This window comes from Gastrolobium bilobum, unplaced genomic scaffold (assembly GCF_033153095.1).
Source record: "Gastrolobium bilobum isolate Gb01-03AN ecotype WA unplaced genomic scaffold, APGP_CSIRO_Gbil_v1 utg3414, whole genome shotgun sequence".
Classification (NCBI taxonomy): domain Eukaryota; kingdom Viridiplantae; phylum Streptophyta; class Magnoliopsida; order Fabales; family Fabaceae; genus Gastrolobium; species Gastrolobium bilobum.
Window position 1 is genome coordinate 147,299 of NW_026896598.1, and position 22,735 is coordinate 170,033.

The 22,735-nt window shown below is 37.1% G+C and overlaps 1 protein-coding gene across 1 annotated transcript; it reads right to left on the bottom strand.

Annotated features, from left to right (window-relative positions):
- Positions 1 to 812: 812 nt before the first annotated feature.
- Positions 813 to 2,800, bottom strand: LOC133300816 (putative expansin-B2). Its single transcript, XM_061500402.1, has 4 exons — positions 2,608 to 2,800; positions 1,985 to 2,097; positions 1,659 to 1,849; positions 813 to 1,146 (listed from the first exon to the last, which is right to left on the bottom strand). Exons 1-4 carry the CDS (start codon positions 2,798 to 2,800, stop codon positions 813 to 815), a joined length of 831 nt encoding a protein of 276 aa, XP_061356386.1.
- Between the last annotated feature and the right edge of the window lie 19,935 nt (positions 2,801 to 22,735).

A 22,735-nucleotide genomic window follows, 5' to 3' on the forward strand; every position in this document is an offset into this window, starting at 1 on the left:
CAATATATTAAAATTACAAAAATACCTTGATTTCCGTTTCAAAACGACATTGTTTTACGCTCACCGAAGATAATTTATCTCACTGGAGAAATCTTTTATTCATTAATTAAATCCTTAAACTGCATGCGTCATAAAAATTCTGACGCGCCTTGTTAAAATACAACAATTTCAAGTAGTAAAACTTCTAAATGTAGGTGCCAAATTGTTCTAAAACAAATGCATGTGCCAAGTTGAGTCATATCAGATATAAATTAGTCTAATCAAATAATTTCAAACCTAACAAAGACTCAGAAATTTCAGCTTTGCCAACTTTTCTATTTCTTTTCAAACTTTTTCCCCTTAAACATCAGAAAACAAATGATGATATGGTTTTTTTTTTTTTAAATCACCTTCTGCCTCACGTTTTCAATTAAAGATGAAAATGATTTTACATGAGAAAGTTAAAGATTTAAAAAATAAAAAATAAAAGAAAAGGAAATAACATGTTCTTCGAGTTACGATTCAGTCTTTCAATTTGTTAATGACTCCATTCATTCAATAATATGGTTTTGATATATTAAAATTCCTTTCACCTAATTGGATAGAAATGGGTCGATCAACCCATAATAATTATTAACACAGTAACTAACAAGGTTTAATTGGTAATTGACTAAAGAAGTCAATCCAAAGTTCCCTATATATACTAATAGGACGACTTATAATTATCTCCTTCTGTATTATATAATATTAAGTAGGAGATAGGTACAAACTGATGATACAAAGTGAAAGGACATCTTAGGTTACAAACTGATGATACAAAGTGAAAGGACATCTTAGGTTTCGAAATTCACAATTGATCTATAAGTTTGACCAGGCGTCCACCCTGCAGGGATCACATTGTTGGCCAAAATAGCCTTGCCAGACTCAAGTGTGGTTAGCCTAATAGAGAACGGTGCTTTCAACGGTGAGCCTTTGTCAAATTTCCAAACAGCACCCCATGATTGCTGCATGGAATCCCATGAGGCTGAGTCTAGTGCTTCCTTGAGTTCAACTTTGGCAAGATCACCATCCCCATCCTCATATTCTACCAATGTAGCAAAATATTCTTGGTTGGATCCAGAGTCCACATGGAAAGCTATTGACGTACCAGGATAGTTGCATTCAACTCTATAAAAAAATAAAAATAAAAAGCCCAACTTTGTTAGTTACAATATTGTGGACAAAGTGATAAAAACGTTGAAAAAAATTGATAATTTATAATGACAAAAAGTTAAGAGTGGGATTTTTTAATTCCAGTATAAGAATAAAGAGTTTCAACCGTTGATGGATAAAGAGTTTCAACGTTAATTTTTGTTCCTCTAAAGATTATAATTTATTAAGAATTAATAATTAATTATAAATATAATTTAATAAATTATAATTATCAGATACATGAAAATAAAAATCAACAGTTGAGATATAAAATAAGCCTTTTTATTTTCAGTAAGAGTAAAAAGATCCTTCCCCAAAAGCTAATGATCATGTATATGTCAAAAAAAAACCAAAACTAGAGTCAAGAAAGTTGAAATATTTATTGAAATAATAGTAAAAAAGTTTAAAAAATTTTGTCCCACTAGGAATAGACAATTAAATCTACTTGAACACATAAAGAAGAATTAATTAAAAAGTTTACAACCTACCTTCTAAATTGAATGTCTATTTTTCCAGCATCGCGTAGCTTCTGATCTTGACCTGAAACTGCCATTGCACCAAAAGCACTGCCACTCAAATCAAAATGATATTCAGCATCTGAGCCACACCCATCACACTCATCAGTGATAACTACCCTCACAGGTTTGCCAGAACATGCAGAATTCCCCGTGCACATCACCTGAAATTAAAACAAATTGAAATGCAAATTAAACTTGTATTAATTTTTCCCTTTGCATTTGCATGCAGTTGATATATAAATGTTATTAATCAGAATTCAGAAACATATTTAGCTATATATGTTCATTGTTAGCACCTCATAACAAGAACCACAGCCTTTGCCTGAGTCATATAAGAGAGGGCTTCCCGCAGATACCATTGCTGAGAATGGAGATTGTCCAACAGCAGTGCCATATCCACAAGCACCACCTACATAATTGACACATGTAATAATTTAAACCGATAGAAATATGATATAAAATATACAATTATTCATCTGCCTTGCTTAACTGCTTAAACTTTATTGAGAATTGATTATTTGACATTGTATTAGAGCCTTTATGACTAAGTAGTTCAAAGCTCGATCATTGTCATCCCCATTTTTCTAATAATCTTTTAATAAATATTATGGAATTTTTTTATTAGGATAGGTAAGAAGACTTGTTCATTCTTTACCTTCAAACTCAATAGCTCTTATGTGAGGGGTGGGTTAAAAATATATTATAAAATATAAAGTTATTTGTCAAAAATATTGATTTAGTAGCATCCTAACTAGATCCCTGAATTTGACCTGATCAAAGTACAATGGATTGGATTCTATATAGTCATAACTTCTGAGGAGGATAAAGAGGCCGATTCGGGGTTAAGCATTACTTTGGTACATTCTTAATTTCGTAAAAAGGAAAATCTGCATGCATGTGACTAAATTTTTTGTTTTACCTTCACTTCCATCGCCTTGGGCAGGTCCATACCAAGTGGCCAGTGCAGGTGACCAATTTGAACCAGATGCAGAGTATGAAGCAGTATCAAGCTTTTTTGGGTTGAAACAAGAGGAAGGTATCACTAGGAATATTGAGAGTAAAGCTACAATAGTGAGTAGATGAGAGAATGCATGTTGAACTGTAAGAGCCATATTATCACAGAACCACTGGGATTTTCTTTGTACCCTAGGTAGTTGATATTGTTAATTGTGATATATGGTGTGAGGAATATGCCATGGCTAATGTGGTATTTATAGAGAAAGGATGAGTGAAGTGCATAGTTTCTTAACTTCGAAACATGTAAAAATATTCCATATGGCAATATAAAAGAATAAGCTTAACCAATGAGAGAGAATATTGAGTCTCACTTTCTTCAAAGAACAAGACAAATGAGGTGTTTGAATTGTTGTATAAATGGGTATGAATAATAAGATGGAAGACTCGATCTTTTCATTTTCGAATAATCATGCCTCTTCGTTTGCGAACAATCGTGTCTCTTCATTTTCAATGAGTTCTTTTTTATTCTGAAAAGTTGTGCATCTTCTCCTATGACCATTCATCTCTTATACATATTAGTGGTCGAATTTAAATAATTAGTTTTTCAGAATCCTTACCAAAACTCTGCTAAGTTTAACCTTCACATATTGCCTTGGTATGCGATTGATCAGCGTTCGTTGTGTCCGCTGATATTGCTTCTTCTGATTGTGCCACCGTCAAAACAAAAGTAACCCGTCATATCCTGGGAAGCATTTGTCCACAAACCTTAAACATTAATTTTCTGCAATTTTTTGGGGCCATGCATATTGCATTTTCATTTTTTTCGGATTGCATATAATTTTGTGAATTAATTTTTAATATCTTCATAATCAACAATACAGATTTTTTTTTTTTTATAACAACAATACAGATTTTACACTACCTACAATAACATGAATTTGAGATACAAGACATTTTACTTAAAGACAGCCTTTATAGTATCTTATCTTAGATTGCATTCTCATGAGCAGATTGTGACTTATATTATGATTGAAATGATAACTATTTTTAAAGTTTTCCATAAAGTATAATATTTTGTTATAAAAAATACCGATCATTATGTTATAAATAGTACATTAAACTTTGGTTGGCCCCATTATTAAAGGTGTGTGTTCCTGCGGTCTTAACTTAGTTGTTTAGGTTTGAACATCAGACCAATACCTAGATGAATTAATTCATTAAACGCGCCAAATTAAAATGAAAATGTATCCTTGTATTTTTTTTTAATAGAAATTAACGTATGTACTGAATATCTTTTTTTTTTTAAAAGAAAAGAAAAGATAAAAGAAGAAGAGGAACTTAATATCAGTTTGATGATAACTCCGAAAAAATAAATATATATATATATATATATATATATATATATATATATGGTAAAATCATTTTTGCATCCGCTTTACATACAACAACGACACGTGTATGGTTATGATTTCTTGCATTTAATTTTTTCAAGTATATATATGACAAGTATTTGATTGCTGCACGTACAAAAGCTGCAAAAAAAAAAAAAAAAAAAAAAAATATATATATATATATATATATATATATATATATATATATGAAAAAGTTGCCCGTTGATACTCTTGTACCAAAACAAAACTTTCAGAATCTATGTACGTCAACCAATTGTTTTTTTATATTTGAATATTTTTTTACATTAAATTATAAGGTAAATTTTATAATACATCTTATATTATTCTGGAAATTTTGTAAATAAGTAAATAAATAAATTCATTCTAACATTTTGAATGTATTTAAAGAAATTAAAAATTGTAACAACACTTCAAAAAGTAAATAATGTAACGAATGGGTAAGCTCACATTAATTACGGTAACGTGCGAGGTTAGACTTCGGAAGTCTTGATTGTTTTGTAACGATTGCAAGATTGGACGATGACATAACAGCCTAACTGTATGATGTGATTATTAAAATGATATATAATTATGCACTAGAACCACACATTCAGTGAAGACTAATCACCATTTTTTGTTTAATGCATTTCTTTTTTTCACGCTAACCGAGTTATAGTTCTGAAGGTAGAAAGCAGAAAATCAGGCATGGGTCTTCATTAACATATTATTGAACCGATTTAAACTTAAATTGAATTTCGTTGGATGTATTATTTTACAAAGTCAAGAATTTTTACACTTTATTAGATGAATAAAATCTTGTTAGGCGTGACTTCAACCAAAACCTCATTTTACATGAATTGTGAAAAAATCAAAACCTCTACTAACGGCTCATCAAATAATGAGAGTGTCATGAATTTTAAAACTACGGATGGAAACAATCTGTTTTACCTAATATAGAATTCTTTCTTTTGTTTGATCTCACATTATTTGTAATTCTTTCTAATATTTATATCAGTATATTTATAAACATAATCCATATTTCTTGTACACAACAACCACCACTAAAAATTAATTAACATGATAATGGTACTTTTGAACACAAACATATAGTCCACTGGCTAAATGGAAAAAGAATCAACATCGCATTAGCTATATCTTATTTTCTTTTTTAACTTGACATTGACCTTTCCCGTATACTAGAGATCTATGATACACCGAAACTTCAAAAAATTTGACGTGTCGTGTTCGATATTTACCGACACTCCAACACTCTCTGACACTCCAACACACGTTGCAGAAACTAAAAAAAGGTTCAAAGATTGTGTGTTGCGTTTTTAGTTTCAACAATTAGATTCGTTAGATTATAATTACTATTTTATTGAGTTTAATATAAATATTTGTAACATCTTACGTTTCTTTGCAAAATTGATGAGTATTATATGTTTAGCTTCATTTTTTTTGTTAAATTATTGAATATTAAATATAATATATACTACATAAATTAAAAATATTATTTAATATCAAAACGTATCCTAACGTGTCGAAATCTAACATTTTTTAGAATTAACGTATCGGAATACCGTATCGTGCTGTGTCCCGTGTCGGTGTCGGTGCAACATAGCTAGAGATTATAAAATATTAGTCACCAGTTTATATAAAAGTAAAATTAAAACACTATTGTTAATTTTAGTGTTAGGTAGAGGCAAAACTCATTTGATACAGCGGAAGTGAGAAACTACAAGGGGAAGAAATGTGTCATATTTTAAAAAAATATTACATAATTTAACTATATTTTATTTTTATAGTTGCATGTTCCTTTGGGCGGCAATTATTATTTTATTGCAACTATATCTATAGTTATTGTCATTAATATCATATGTTAAATATTAATTTAATCTATTACCGTAAGACTTTACTTTTATACCTCTTAAAATGTTTATCCCAACCCCATATATATGCAAATTAACTGAGAGAGAGTAGTGACCAGATTGGATATATAAATTAGTCGAAGTAAGAATAAATCGAATTATACACTTCTTGGATCACCATATATAAAAAGATAAATCCAAAGCTGTTTATGTAAATTAAGGTTGTTACACATGTGATTCAGATTTTCATTTTTATACATAATAGTTTAAATGACCGTATATTCATATTTTGAATATTTACGTTTTGGATTCAATTAAACTAGCCTATTAATTCATTTAAACATGTGAAAAGGGTGCATCCTTAATATTATTTCGATAATATTTATATGCAAATAATCAAAAAGTAGTCAATTGTTTTACAAAAGCATTCAAACTTTGCATACAAAGATTGAATTATCCTGAAAAAAAATTAAACACTTTACATATACTAAAATCATGCAAGATTTCTATGTCTATTTTCTTTATATGTCGTATCAAATAAAAAACAAAAATAGTACCTGAAAATATAAATAAATATTTAAAGACTTAATGTAATACATAAGTCACTTTCTTTATGAAATAACATTACATGCATTCACGGTTTATGGAAGAAACTTACAGAAAAAGGAGCAAGAGCACATGGGTGTTTGGGACCCACTTTGAATTTTAGGGTGATGTGTCGGTGGATAAAATGGACATATGCGACGACGTCGTCACTTTCAAGGAAATACGAATCGTGCAAATTAACCGCAAAACATGTTGTTCGTTAATGTAGCCGTTAATGGAGGTTATTAGCCGTTGAACTAGCTCATCCCCATACTGATCCAACGGTTCACAATTAGAAATAACGTCCAACGTGGGTGTCTGCATCACACAAGACAAACTCACCGAATATTTGGCAACAATCAAGGTGGCTGCTTCTTCGCTCGTTTTCTTTCTTTTCTGCATTATTTTTATTGTATGTGCAGTGTTCTCGTGACTTTGTTTACGTAATTTTGTGTATTCATAAAGCAAAAAACACGTGTATCACTCGTATACGAAAAGCAGATCATACTAAAAATTCAAACTTAAAAGTGGAATCAAATTTTCTTAATTAAGATCATTAATTATAGTATCAATTTTATTAATGCAGTTTAATCCGCCTCATGTCAAGCTTTAACTAGGGATGTCAATATAGGTTTTGACACGCATGGTCGATCCACGACACGACACGAAAATTCGTGTTCGGGTTAACCCGCAAAAAAATTTGTGTCGTGTTCGTGTTGATGTATTCGTGTTCGTGTCGTCCCGTATTTTTTTTAATTTTTTTTTAATTTTTTATTATCAATTTTTAATTTTTTTTAATTTCGATCCATTTTTTTAATTTTTTTGTAAATTACCGTTTTGACCCCTATTTTGCGTGTTATTCGTATTGTGTCAACCCGCAAAAAATTCGTGTCGTATCAGTGTTGAAGATTTTGACACGAATAAAAATTTGTGTTGTGTTAATGTTGATGTATTCGTGTCGTGTCGAATTTGTGTCGTGTCAACCCGTTTTGACACCCCTAGCTTTAACTTCATTAGTTTTTTATCTCAATTATCTCGCGAACAAAATAAATATAAATAAAAGTTTATTTTTATTGAAGAAGTCTGACCTCAAATGATTTTATTGTGGAAACGTGACCTCTTGCACATAGTATTTTTTTTTCAAATAGTTCTTCTGATAATTTTATTCACCCCAATGGAAGTTTAAACAGACAATTATAGACTCTAAAAATAAGGAGCAACTTCTACCATTAACAACCCCACTACTAATTAAAAAATCAACTGATCCTATCCACTAACGACCAGCGATGACTTAGTCAATCACAACTCCTTATTAAAGTAACAAAAATAATAAATAATTCCTAAAAAATAACTACCTATTACTTAAATAACCCAATAATTTATAAAATAATAATATAATCGTAACATTCTCTATCCCCTAAAAATTTATTCTTGTCCTCAAGAGTAAGATCAACTTCAAGTAATTGAATCTTCGATATCTTTGTTTGCCTCTCCATCACTTTCGTCCATAAAGTTGTTCTTATCACGAACTAACACCTTACCTATATGTATGCCTTCAGGAAATATATACTTCATCTGGGCAAGATGGACATGAGAGGATTTTTTCTTGACAAGAACTTTGACCTGCTTGCTAATATTTTGAAAAGTTGGAGACTTTTTATGTAGATGCAACAATCTAAGTGAACAACTCATATGACTAACAAATATGCAATGGTCCTGTATTTTTCTAGAAGCTGAGTTTGGCCTGCTTGGATTTGACAAGCAAGGCCTTAAAGTTCTTCTCTGAAGTTGGACATGCAATTGGTGCATCAACTACGTGGAGAATCTTCTTACACTTGAAATTCGAAGCATTTTTTGTAGATTTTTAGACTTGAAATTCGAAGACTTTTTACAAATTCCTTACATTTTTTTTGATCCGTTTCCATCACCTGAATGTATTCTGAAAGTTCACTAATGCAACAACTATGTCCTCTTTGTTGTGTCAGCATAGCCACCAAGACGTCCAATCAGATGGAGAATTGGGTGAACATTGTAACACCCCATGTATACCCGGTTTGTTATCATATCATCGTATTAAGCAGTGCTTAATTAAAATGCAGAAATAACTTTTTCTTTTCAATTATGACGTCATTATTGTTAAACAAGTTGATTACTTAATCCTTTTTCATAAAACATTGTCTGGATGTAAATTGCAATAAAAACTATCTACACTGAATCACCTCATAATATAAATAAGTGTGTATCTAATCACAGAACCACAATACGTAGTCCGGACCATGTCCTGATACAATTATACAACTCAATTAAACTAAAACATAGTCAAGTCAATGTGGCATGGACAACCTCCATGCTCACCAAATAAACAACATACTCATCAAGTCTCAATACAAACAACGTGGTAATGGATAAGGCATAATCACTAAACAGGTACATCAGCATAATCAGCATGCATATCAATCAACTAAGCTCCGGCCTCCTGCCGCTAGAGGTCTCAACCCTGAGTTACTTGAACCTGAAAATGTGCCCCAAACGTAGGGTGAGATCTCTAAACAGAAATCTCAGTAAGACAAGGGGTCCTCAAGGACTCTTCCATGCACCAGGTACCGTAGCTAATCGAGTAGCTCTCGAAGCGTGTGTACAAGCTCGGAATGAGGGGTGTAGTTTCGTTTCGGATCGTGGATTGAACTAAATACTACCTTTTGTTACCCATCCTGTATATTCTATATTATAATATTAGATATTATAAGGTTCATCAAGGACTCTTCCGCCCCAAGCTCACCTACAAGTATAATATAAGTTCAAAAACAGTAATTTCAATGCATGTTCATGTTAAGGCATTTATATATCATGACAGTATAATCTCTTACTCAACGAGCTAACTACTACAACTCATTAATCATGTGATGTATGCAAATGTGGTTCGACTGGCCAGGGAACAGGATAGGGTTTATACACGTCTGTTACCTACCAACCTGAGGGATGCCACCTCATGCCTTGCACACCAGGGTTGCTGCATGATCGTACAAGTACTAACATCACATTCATACATTACATCAACATCTATATCAACATGTCTCAGGCATATATCAATGCATATATCATTTTCATGAAAGCATACATGCATATTAACCACCCTCCCACAGAGGTCGGTGGAACAAGCAACAGATCAATTCGAGGACACAAAGTTTACCTCGCAAGCTAACTATCTAACTCAAGAGTACAACCTAGTCCAAGGTCCACAAACAGCACTCTCACAGTCTATTTATACCAACAATTATATCAACATTCACAATCTAAAAGTGTATGACATAAAGACAACGTTATCCTTATAAGTTTCATGCCTTTAGGCTTCTCCCAAAGCCCTAAGCCCTTAATCCAATTGATTCTGACTTAGTTTAATTATTACAGAGGTTTAACTTAACCAATCTAGGGTCCACAAATCCAAAAATACCATTATGTCCGAACAGAACAGTGACAATCTTGAAATTCCCAGAATATCCGGATATTTGTTGGGGCCATATCCGGATATATCCAACCCCTATATCCGGATTTCAATATCCGGATATTTTACGACAAAATACAGTTCTGCATGTTCGCGAAGATATCACTCAAAGGTTCAACTTTTACCATTATTATACGTCCAAGAATCCATTTTTAGGCATATATAGGTCAGTATACATACTAGTTACTTAACCAACTCATTAACATGCCAAGAATCAACTTTTAAACAAGGAAAACTCGTGACAAGTGATGGTGCTTACCACCCAAGCTCAAAACAGATACCAAAGTTGCTCTTGGAGCTCACCACTCAGCCTCAAAGTTCAGACTCCAACGGTGCACGAAAATATGTAGCAAGGTTGGCCCTTTCTTCACAAAGTTCACCGCTTGGAACTTCAACAACCAAGGAAAAGGCTCCAACACCACAACCCAAGAACTCATCCCTCTCACTCTCACTAGACAGCAACCACACTCAGAAAATATGCACCTTTTCCACTTACAATGATTGTTCACACTCACTTCTTCATGCCTGGCCACCAATAATACCTCTTCAAATCTTGATACATCTTTGTAGCACCAGGATGGATAGTAAACTGGCCCTTATGAGCCTCTATCATCACTTCAACAGTCAAGGGACCTCGAGGAACCACAATCCTCTTCTGAAAGGTCAACAGTCCATCCTCATTCCAAGACACACCGTCCTGGTTCTTCACATAATCTAGGTATAAGAACCCGCACCGTTAATTAAGGAATTTAATTAATTAATTATGCAAAAATAGGAAATGATTCCATAATTGACCCTAATAATTATTTATGAGGCTTAATAAATGTAGTAAGTGGTTTAGAATGCTGAAAGTCGCTTTTCGGAAGAAAAGTGCAGATACCGGTTCTGCTAGTCGGTATAAATGCGTACCGAAAAAGTGTCCCGAAAAATTGATGTAAGTGTATGATAATTACTAGAATAATATTTAGGACTTGTAAGATGAGTTTCAAGTCCAAATAATGAGAACTAGTGCCAGAAAATGATTCTGGCCTATGTAGCACCGATACCGATATGTGACACGCGACACGATACGACACGACACTCCGACACGTTAATTCTAAAAAATGTTAGATTTCGACACGTTAGGACACGTTTTGATATTAAATAATATTTTTAATTTATGTAGTGTATATTATATTTAATATTCAATAATTTAACAAAAAATGAATCTAAACTTATAATATTCATAAATTTTGCAAAGGAACATAGCATATCCCAAATATTTATATTAAACTCAATAAAATGATAATCGTAATCCAATGAATCTAATAGTTGGAACTAAAAACTCAACGCAAATCAACCTTTGAACCTTTTTTTGAATTTCTATAACGCGTGTTGGAGTGTCGGGGAGTGTCAGAGTGTCGGAAAGTGTCGGACATGACACGTCAGGGTTTTTGAAGTGTTGGTGCTTCATAGATTCTGGCTATGAAAAGCGCGTACCGGAAAGGTGCTCAGAAAAATATAATAAAAATATGACAATTCTTGTAAAATTGAGTAGGTTAAGAATCCAAAGTTTGGGGTTAAAATGCTAAGCGTAGCTATTAGGGCTAATACTGCGCGATTAAAATTTAAACCGCCTATAAATAGGCTGGCACATGATCCTAGGTCAGTTTTTGAGCCTTGTGCGTGAGTTTCTGCCTCCTTGAGCTGCTTAGTGCTTCTCCATTGTTGTTCCTTCATTCCTCTTCACTTTGAGAGCCAAGAAGTCACCTTTCTTCTTGGTTTCTTCATCAAACACATAAGGAGGTGTCTTGTGGGTGTGTAAAGAGCACCATTTCTGAGTTAGAGGGTCTGTGTGAGGGAGGTTTGGGCTGCTGACTTGTGGGTTTGGCTTGAGGGAGCTTGGTTCTTGCATTTTTGGGGACCAAGGAGTAACCTTTGTGAAGAAAGAATCAACCTTTGGTGTGCCATTTTCGTGCACCATCATAGTCTGAGTTTGAGGAGCTGTTGGTGAGCTCCAAGAGCACTGTCCATTCTGTTTTGTGAGCCTTGGGTAAGTTCCCTCACTTGATCATGGGTTTTAATGCTTTAAAGATGAAGTCTTTGCATGTTAAAGGTTAAAACGAAGTAACCAACACCTATGTGAACTTGTATATGCTTAAAAATGGATCCTTGGACGTGTTTTAGTGTTAAATGTTGGACCTTTAAAGGATATCTTCACGAAATGCAGTTTTTGCATTCTGTCGTGAAATATCCAGATATCTGCCCGAGAAATATCCGAATATTGGATATCCGGATATAGGGATTTTGATATCCGGATATTGGATATCCGGATATGAGAATCTGGATATCCGGATATTGTATATCCGGATATGGTCAGTGAGGTATCCAGATATTGCATATCCGGATATGTCCCCGAGGAATATTCGAATATTCTGGGATTTCGAAGAACAGTAGCTGTGTTGTGCGTACAGTAGGCTATTGGGGGTTTGTGGACCCTAGATTGATGAAGTTGAACTTCTGTAATTAATGAACTGAGTCAGAATCATGTGATTAAGGGCGTGTGGCTTTGTTGGAAGCCTTAAGATGTAAATCGTTAAAGGAGAACGTAGTCTTTATGTTAATGCTTTTGAGTTATGTATGTTGATACACTTGCTGGTCCTAAATCAGATTGTGATCTGTTGTATGCTGGACTTGAGCTATGAGGACTCTTGGCATTGGTTAGTGAGCTTGCAAGGTAAGCTTTCGTGTCCTCGGTTTAGCCATGTTGTGGTTCCACCATGTCCCATGGGGGTATGGTATATGCATGCTGTGTTACATGCTTTTGATGTTTTGGAAATGCTGTTGAGCTGTTATATGTTAGTGCCTTGTTGATATGCATGGAGGTGTTCCACCTATACGGTAAGCCTGAGTATGTAAAACATACAATATGGTGAGGCTGTGGGTGAGGTGCAAGCGGTGTTCCTTGTACTACATGTAGGTATAGACGTATTCCTACATTTCTCTGGCCAGTAGAATAATGATTACACACATGCCATAGATATCTGTTGCACTACATAGTTTTGAGAACTTATATTGATAAACTGCTTTTAGAACTTATATTGCACATGTAAGTGAGCTTGGGGTGGAAGATCCTTGAGGACCCCTTGTCTTACTGAGATTTCTGGTTTAGAAATCTCACCCCACGTTTGGGGAATGCTTATTTCAGGGTCAGGTAATGTTGAGATCTCAGGCGGCAGGAGGCCGGAGCTGAGTTAGATATTGATGATATTGCTGACTTGTTGGATGCTGGATATGCATGTTGTTTTTATGATTTGAGCTTCATTTTATGTTTATGATTATCTTGTTGAGACGATGTTGATTTGGTGAGCATGGGGATTGTCCATGACACATAGACTAGTTATGTCTTAGTTTGATTTGGAGTCGTATCATGTATCAGGATATTGTCCGGACTACGTGATGTAGATCTGTGATTTAGATACTCACGTTATTTATATATTGAGGTATTTCAGTATATGTCTTATTGCAATTTACATTCAGGCGATATTTTATGAAATTGATTAAGTAATCAAGTTGGTAATTGATAATGACGTCATAATTGAATAGAAAAAGAATATTTCGCATTTTTAATTAAGCGTAGCTTAATACGATATAATGATAACACTACCGGATATATACGGGGTGTTACACTAGGCACTCTCTCTGCAGTTGCGCCTCTTTGATCTTTTCCATGAGCTCGTTCTCAACTTGCACGGTTTCCATTTTGAGAAGTGCACCCCCAAACAAGAAAGTCACTGTCAGATCTCGAAACTGCTAAATGATGTCGTAATCACCCATGGTCAAACTGGATAGACTCACGGATTTTCGACTCAAAGCATCAGCTACCACATTGGCCTTGCCAGGATGGTACTTTAACTCAAAGTCATAGTCCTTCAGATACTCCATCCATCTCCTCTGCCTTATGTTCAGCTCCTTCTGATCGAACAGGTACTTCAAACTCTTGTGATCACTGAACACTGCAAACTTCATGCCATAGAGACGATGCCTCCAAATTTTGAAAGCAAACACAATAGCAGACAACTCCAAATCATGAGTCGGGTAGTTCTTCTCATGAGGCTTCAACTGCCTCGAAGCATAGGCAATCACCTTGCCCAACTGCATCAACACACATCCGAGCCCCTTTCCGGAGGCGTCGATGTACAACTCGACTTCCTCAACAAGATCAGGAAGGACCAACACAGGTGCGGTAGTCAGTCTCTCATTTAACTCATGGAAACATTCCTCACACTCGTGAGTCAACACAAATGGAGTTTCCTTGTGGGTAAGGCGAGTCAATGGCAGAACCAGCATGGAAAATCCCTTGATGAACCTACGGTAGTACCCTGCCAAACCCAGAAAACTCCTCACTTCAGTTACCGTCTTGGGCCTCTCCCAATCAAGCACGACCTCAATCTTGTTCGGATCCACTGCGACTCCCTCTGCAGAAATCACATGTCCCAACACTTTACGGACTTGAGCCAAAATTCACATTTGGAAGGCTTAGCATAAAGCTTTTTCTCCTTCAGCACTTGCAACACAATCTTCAAGTGCTCAGCATGTTCCTCCTCAGTCTTGGAGTAAATCAATATGTCGTCAATGAAGACGATCACAAACTGATACAGGTACGACTGGAAAATCCTGTTCATGTAATCCATGAACACTGCGGGTGCATTGGTAAGTCCAAAAGGAATCACCAAATACTCATAGTGACCGTATCTCGAACGAAACGCGGTCTTCGGGATATCCTCCGACTTCACCTGAATCTGATGGTATCCGGACCGGAGATCTATCTTCGAATACACACAAGCACCCTTCAGTTAATCCAACAGATCATCAATGCGCGGAAGGGGATACTTGTTCTTGATTGTCACCTTGTTCAACTGCCTGTAGTCGGTGCACAATCGCATAGTCCCGTCTTTTTTTACACAAAAATGACCGGTGCTCCCCATGGAGACATACTCGGTCGAATGAAGCCTTTCCCTGAAAGGTCCTCAATGTGTTTCTTCAGCTCCGCCAACTCTAGTGGCGACATCCGATATGGAGCCAATAAAACGGGCCCCACACCAGGAAATAAGTCAATGGAGAACTCTATCTCCCTTTGCGGCGGGAACTCAGGAATGTCCTCAGGAAATACCGATGGCCAACTTGGAGGTTATTCTGGGCATGGATTGGCTTTCCAGAAATTGTGTGATGATTGACTGTTGTGCCAAGCGTGTAGTGTTGTCTCCGTGTGATTCCATAGCCAGTTCCTCGTCGTACATTTCGTTGTATGCAAGTACTGAAGGAGAAGAAGCTGTATGCGAAGCCTTCAAAGTGTGAGTTTTGGCTCAAGTCTGTGAAGTCTCTTGGGCATGTTATTTCTGCTGAAGGAGTTGCAGTGGATCCGAACAAGATCGAGGCCGTACTGGATTGGGAGAGACCCAAGACAGTTACGGAAGTGAGGAGCTTTCTGGGTTTGGCAGGTTACTATCGGAGGTTCATCAAGGCATGTTATTACACTTATTTGTTACTCTTGATTAGTATTTTTAGGATTTATTTGAATAAAATAATGATGTTTTGAGTTAATTTACATTTTTAGTGTTTGATTGGGTTTAATTTATTTTCGTCAGAATTTTTTAGCTTTATGTTACTTCTTTATTTTGGCCATATCTCGGCCCACAGTTGTCGGATTGACTCCGTTCTTGTTGGGTTTTTCAGATAACACAGAGAGATACAATTCTTATGAAGAGATCGAAGCCCAATTCGGACTGGAAGCTGGTCGATTTCTGACGCCAAGAAGAACGTGTTTTGCTGAAGTTTAGACTTGTAATTTAAAACTCAATTACATAAGTGGCCCAAAGCCAAGTTTTATTTTATTTTATTTTATTTATTTTATTTCGCATTTTAGATAGATGGGCCGATCAGAACTGAACCCTAACTCGCTTTGGGTAGGGGTATTTGACGACAGAGTAGGAAACATTTGTTTCATTCTGAATTTTCGTATTTTGGGATCAAAGCACTTTCTCTGGAGCGTTCTTCGCGTTCTTCATCTTTTTCTTCTTCTTTTTATTTTATTTTAATCATGTTTACCTTAGCCATGCGAGGCTAAGAACCTTTTAATCAACATAAGGGTAACGGATATCATGGATTAGTCTTGAGGGTCTGCACTTTATTTTAAATCAGTTTCGTTTCCCTTCCCAACTTAGATTGATATCGTGCGATCGTGGATATTCAATCTGAGGTTCGCGATTGCGATTATGGAAATGGATTAATCATCAAATTTGATGGTTAGATTGATTGACCCTATGATCTTAAATCAAACGGGCTGATACTCTGCGATTGTATGAGTAGAAGCACCGTATTTGATCAAATGCTAAGCGATCGCTTAGAGAGGGTTGTCAATTGGAAATAAGGATTCTGATTCGACTGACGATCAATCACGATTCTGATATCTTTTTATCTGAGGAAAGACATCCATATGGAACCCTAACCTTAGGTTGGTAAATTTTTAATTATGAATTTTTATTCCAAATTTATATTTCGCCTTTTTAATTATTCAATAAAAATCCAAAACCCCCTTTTAATTTTCTGTCATCATAAGCGATTTTTACCAAAACAATTTCCTTGAGAGACGACTTAGGGTTTCCACTTTAATACAAATTTTCTGAACCCTAATAAAAATAATTTTTAATTTGCGCGAGTTCGACAGCTCGTGTCACTCGCCTTACTCGGAAGGAGACTCCATTTGTGTGGATTCACGAGTGTGAGGTATGTTTTCAAGAGTTGAAGGAGAGACTGACTATTGCACCTGTGTTGGTCCATCCAGATCCTGCGCTTGAGATTGAGCTTTACACCGACGCCTCCGGGAAGGGGCTAGGTTGTGTGCTGATGCAGTTGGGCAAAGTGATTGCCTATGCTTCGAGGCAGTTGAAACCTCATGAGGAGAACTACCCTACTCATGACTTGGAGTTGGCTGCTATTGTGTTTGCTTTCAAGATTTGGAGGCATTATCTTTTTGGTTTGAGGTTTGTGGTGTTCAGTGACCACAAGAGTTTGAAGTACATGTTCGACCAGAAGGAGTTGAACATGAGGCAGAGGAGATGGATGGAGTTCATAAAGGACTACGACTTCGAGTTGAGATATCATCCTGGCAAGGCCAATGTGGTAGCTGATGCTTTGAGTCAGAAATCCAGTAGCTCATCCAGTTTGTTACTTGGTAACTTTGATGTGGTTGAGAAGTTCCGAAATTTGGCAGTGACCGCTCCGCGTGAGGGTGTACTTCTCGAGATGGAAGCAGCAGATGTCGTGAACGAGCTGTTAGAAAAGATCAAAGAGGCACAAGTTCAAAGAGAGTGCCTGGATTATATGAAGAACCAAGACGGTGTGTCTTGGAATAATGATGGATTGCTTTTGTTTCAGCAAAGGATTGTGGTTCCTCGAGGTCCATTGACAGAGGAGGTTATGGCAGAGGCCATAAGGGCCAATTTTCTATCCACCCTGGTGCTAAAATGTATCAAGACCTGAAGAAGAACTTCTGGTGGCCGGGCATGAAGAAAGATGTTGTTGTCTTTGTGTCCAAGTGTTTGGTTTGCCAGAAGGTGAAGATTGAACATCAGAGACCGCCTGGTGAACTTCAACCTCTTGAAGTACCACAGTGGAAGTGGGAAGGTATTTCCATGGATTTCGTGGTGGGTTGGCCGAAGACTCAGGCGGGTTGTGACTCTATTTGGGTCATTGTGGACAGACTGACGAAGTCTGCCCATTTTCTTCCAGTGAAGGTGAGCTTCACTACAGAGCAGTTGGCCAGGCTTTATGTTCACGAGATTGTGAGGCTTCATGGGGTGCCCGAGAGTATCATCAGTGATAAGGACCCGAAGTTCACATCTCGATTCTGGGAGGCGCTGTAGGAGGCTTTTGGTACGCAGTTGAGATTGAGTACCGCCTATCACCCTCAGAGTGATGGACAGACTGAGAGGACCATCCAGACCTTGGAGGACATGTTGCGAGCTTGCATGTTGGAGCAAGGCTCGACATGGGATAGGTACCTTCCGTCGGTTGAATTTTCTTACAATAACAGCTTTCAAGCTAGCCTGGGCATGGCGCCCTACGAAGCACTGTATGGTAGGAGGTGTCGGACTCCTACTTGTTGGTCTGAGGTTGGGGACAAGGAGCTTTTTGGCTTGGACTTTGTCCAAGATACCACCTTGCAGATCCAGATGATCCGTGAAAAGTTGAAGCAGGCGCAGAATCGCCAGAAGAGCTACTATAATGTCAAGCATCGTCCACTGGAGTTCAGTGAGGGTGAGCACGTGTTTGTGAGGCTATCACCTGTCACCGGTGTTGGTCGGGCACTCGGAGTGAGGAAGCTGAGCCCGCGATATATTGGGCCATACCAGATTCTTGGTAGAGTATGACTTATTGCCTACCGGCTTGCCTTGCCTCCGAACTTGGCTAACATCCACGACGTGTTTCACGTGTCTTAGCTTCAAAAGTACATAACAGATTCGTCGCACGTGGTGCAACCTGATGATGTGGAGGTTCGGGAGAACTTGAAGACTCCCGTCGGATCACTAAAGATTCTCGATCGTGGCGAGAAGCAGCTGAAGAGCAAGATCATTCCGATGGTCAAGGTGCAATATACGGGAAGAACTCCTGAGGAGTGTACTTGGGAGCGTGAGGACGAACTTCTCCGGCAGTACCCCGAGTTTCGACCAGGTATGTTTCTGATTTTGAGGTCAAAATCCTAAAAAAGTGGGGTGAATGTAAGAACCCGCACCGTTAATTAAGGTATTTAATTAATTAATTATGTGAAAATAGAAAATGATTCCATAATTGACCCTAATAATTATTAAGAGGCTTTAATAATTATGGTAAATGATTAAGAATGCGGAAAGTCGCTTTCGGAAGAAAAGTGCAGATACCGGTTCGGCTAGTCGGTATAAATGCGTACCGAAAAAGTATTCCGGAAAATTAATGTAAGTGCATTAATTACTAGAATGACATGTAGGACTTGTAAAACGAGTTTCAAGTCCAAATAATGAGAACTGGTGCCAGAAACTGGTACTGGCTATGAAAAGCGCGTACCGAAAATGTGCTCAGAAAAATATAATAAAAATATGGCAATTCTTGTAAAATTGAGTAGGTTAAGAATCCAAAGTTTGGGATTAAAATGCTAAGGGTAGCAATTAAAGCTAATACTGCGTGTTTAAAGAGTAAGTGTCTATATATATGGCTTTTAAGGGCACACAACCCTAGATAACTACCCTTGTGCGTCTTGAGAGGGGGTGGTTGATCAGAATAGTGCCTCTTGGTTTCTTCTCCATTTTCTTGACCAAGGTGCCACCTTTACTTGATTCCTTCCATCTTCAAGCTTGCAAACACTTGAGAGCATCATTGTTGAGTGAAAGGAGAGCCTTTTGGTGAGTGTCCAGCTGCTGTGAGAGGTGTGAGGGAGCTGTGTTTTTTGTTCTTGAGAGGTGTGACCTTCTGTTTGGCATTTTGATGCTCCAAGGTGCCTTCTTGTTGAGTGAAAGACCTACCTTCATCTTCATTTTCGTGCACCTTGAGGGACAATACCTTAGCATCTGATTTGTGAGCTCCAAGAGCCATTCTTGCTCTGTTTTAAGCTTTGGTAAGCCTTGTGACCTTTGAACTTGAGTTTTATGCTTAAAAATGGAAGCTTGATGCATGTTAAGGCTAAAAGATGATAACTTAACGTTGGGGTTGGTCAAACACACCTAGAAATGCATGTTTAAGTGTCTTTAATAGATAAAAACCCAACCTTGGAAGGATATCTTCACGAAATGCAGAAACTGCATTCTGTCGTGAAATATCCGGATATCTTCCCGTGAAATATCCGGATATTAGATATCCGGATATGAGAATCTGTATATCCGGATATTGCATATCCGGATATGGATAGTGAGATATCCGGATATTGCATATCCGGATATGTCCCCGTGGAATATCTGGATATTCTGGGATTTCGTAGAACAGTAGTTGTGCTGTGTGTGCAGTAGGCTATTGGGGGGTTTGTGGACCCTAGATTGATGAAGTTGAACTTCTGTAATTAATGGACTAAGTCAGAATCATGTGATTAAGGGTTTGTGGCTTTGTTGGAAGCCTTAAGACGTAAATCGTTAAGGAGAACGTAGTCTTTATGTTAATGCTTTTGAGTTATGTATGTTGATACACTTGCTGGTCCTAAATCAGATTGTGATCTGCTGTGTGTTGGACTTGAGCTGTGAGGACTCTTGGCATCGGATAGTGAGCTTGCAAGGTAAGCTTTCGTGTCCTCAGTTTAACCATGTTGTGGTTCCACCATGTTCCATGGGGATATGGTTATATGCATGCTGTGTTACATGCTTTTGATGTTTTGGAAATGCTGTTGAGCTGTTATATGTTAGTGTCTTGTTGATATGCATGGAGGTGTTCCACCTATACGGTAAGTCTGAGTATGTAGAATATACAATATGGTGAGGCTGTGGGTGAGGTGCAAGCGGTGTTCCTTGTACTACATGTAGGTATAGACGTATTCCTACATTTCTCTGGCCAGTAGAATAGTGATTACACACATGCTATAGATATCTGTTGCACTACATAGTTTTGGAACTGATAATGATATAAATTCTTTTAGAACTTATATTGCACATGTAAGTGAGCTTGGGGTGGAAGATCCTTGAGGACCCCTTGTCTTACTGAGATTTCTGGTTTAGAGATCTCACCTACGTTTGGGGAATGCTTATTTCAGGGTCAGGTAATGTTGAGACCTCAGGCGGCGGGAGGCCGGAGCTGAGTTAGATTTGCTGTTATTTATGCTGACATGTTGGATGCTGGATATGCTTGCTGCTATTATGCTTTTAGCTTCATTTATGTTATGGATTATCTTGTTTAGACACTGTTGGTTATGCTGTTCAATTGGTGAGCATGGGGATTGTCCATGCCACATAGTATTGTTTTGTCTTGAGTCCTTTGGGAGTTGTAATAAAGTATCAGGATATTGTCCGGATTACGAGATGTAATGCCGTGATTTAGATACACACTTTATTTATATATTGAGGTATTTCAGTAGATGTCTTATTGCAATTTACATACAGGCGATATTTTCTGAAATTGTTTAAGTAACCAAGATGGTAATTGATAATGATGTCATAATTGAAAAGAAAAAGAATATTCCGCATTTTTAAATAAGCACCGCTTAATACGATGTAATGTTAATATTCCGGGTATACACGGGGTGTTACACTTATACTTCTTATGTATGTAGCAGACGTGTGTAAATTATACCATTCTCTGGCCAGTAGACTTGTTAGCACACATGCATGATATATATATGTTGTGGTATCATGTGATTATATTATTATTGTTAAATTATTATTTGAGAATTGTTATACCAAAGTGAGCTTAGGGCGGAGGAACTCTTCAGGAACCCTTGCTTACTGAGATTTCTAATTAGAGATCTCACCCCGTGTAGGGCATATTTTCAGGTGTAGACGTCCATGAGATGGATGCTTCCCGAGGTAAGAGGCCGAAGTAGAGTTTATTTGAGATGCATATTTTATTCAGATTGTTATGGATATGATTATTGTACCGTGACATGGTTATTTTGACGTTATATTTTTACCAGAATATGTATGTTTTATTTGGTTGTTAGCATGGGGGGTTGTCCATGCCTTTGATTTATTTGTATTTTTTTGGACATGTATGTTTTGTATATGCCATGAGGTATGGACGTTGGTTATGACTACGTGATGTAGCTTCATGGCTTAGTATTTATTTATGATATTGAGGTATTTCACGAATTATGTTGTGGTTTTGCAATTACATAAGGATATAGATGGATTTTATATTGCTATGTTAATAAAAAAAAGTTATCTTGCATGTCTGCAAACTTATTTTATTTTAGCTTCAACATTTAATTGAGTTGCGATTAATACCGTAATATGATAATAAATTCGGATACATACGGGGTGTTACATTGGTCTTGCGCGAAGGCTGATTCAAATTATGCCTCGCTGACGTGGATGTTGTTCGTCTCATCTTGGGTGGTGTCGGGCTACTGCATGTTGGGCTGTCCATTCTACAAAATGTTCCCCTTTGACTGTTGGTTGAGCGATGACAATGACTGTTCGCCAAACTGCGCGTATGAGTAGGGCCGGTAAAACAGGCTCGGCTTGGCAGCGCGAACCCGCCCCGCCTGCCAAACAGGCAGGGTGGGATGAGTTTTACAACCACTCTCAAAAGCGAGGTGGGACGGACTGGCTCATTTTTTGGCAGGGCGTGGCGTGGCGGGGCGAGGTGGGTTAGTGTAAAACATGTTCGGGCCGGTGGACTGAATTTTTCAGCCCATTCTCAAAAGCAGGGCGGGGCAGGATGCCTCGTTGTTTGGCGGGTTGATGGCGGGCGGGGAGGGCTGCCTACTTTGCCACCACTGATTGCGTGGCGAGAATAGAAGTTTAATGATCCTCACAAATGGCCCCAATGATCGATCTTGGAGGATTGTGAATGTATAATCGAAGGTCAATAATTAATATAGGATCTACACGCTTGCAGGAGTCTATGAAAAAGACATCGCAAGGGGTAAAAGATCATTATGCATGGCGTTGAAGCTAAAGACCGAAGGCATGAGATGTGTGTACAATGACAACTAAAAGTAGGGTTCAAAAGATGTGTACCTTAAAGATTTAACCCATTATTTATAGATGAGATTACATATAGATGTCAAAGTCCTAGTAGAAGTCAGATTGT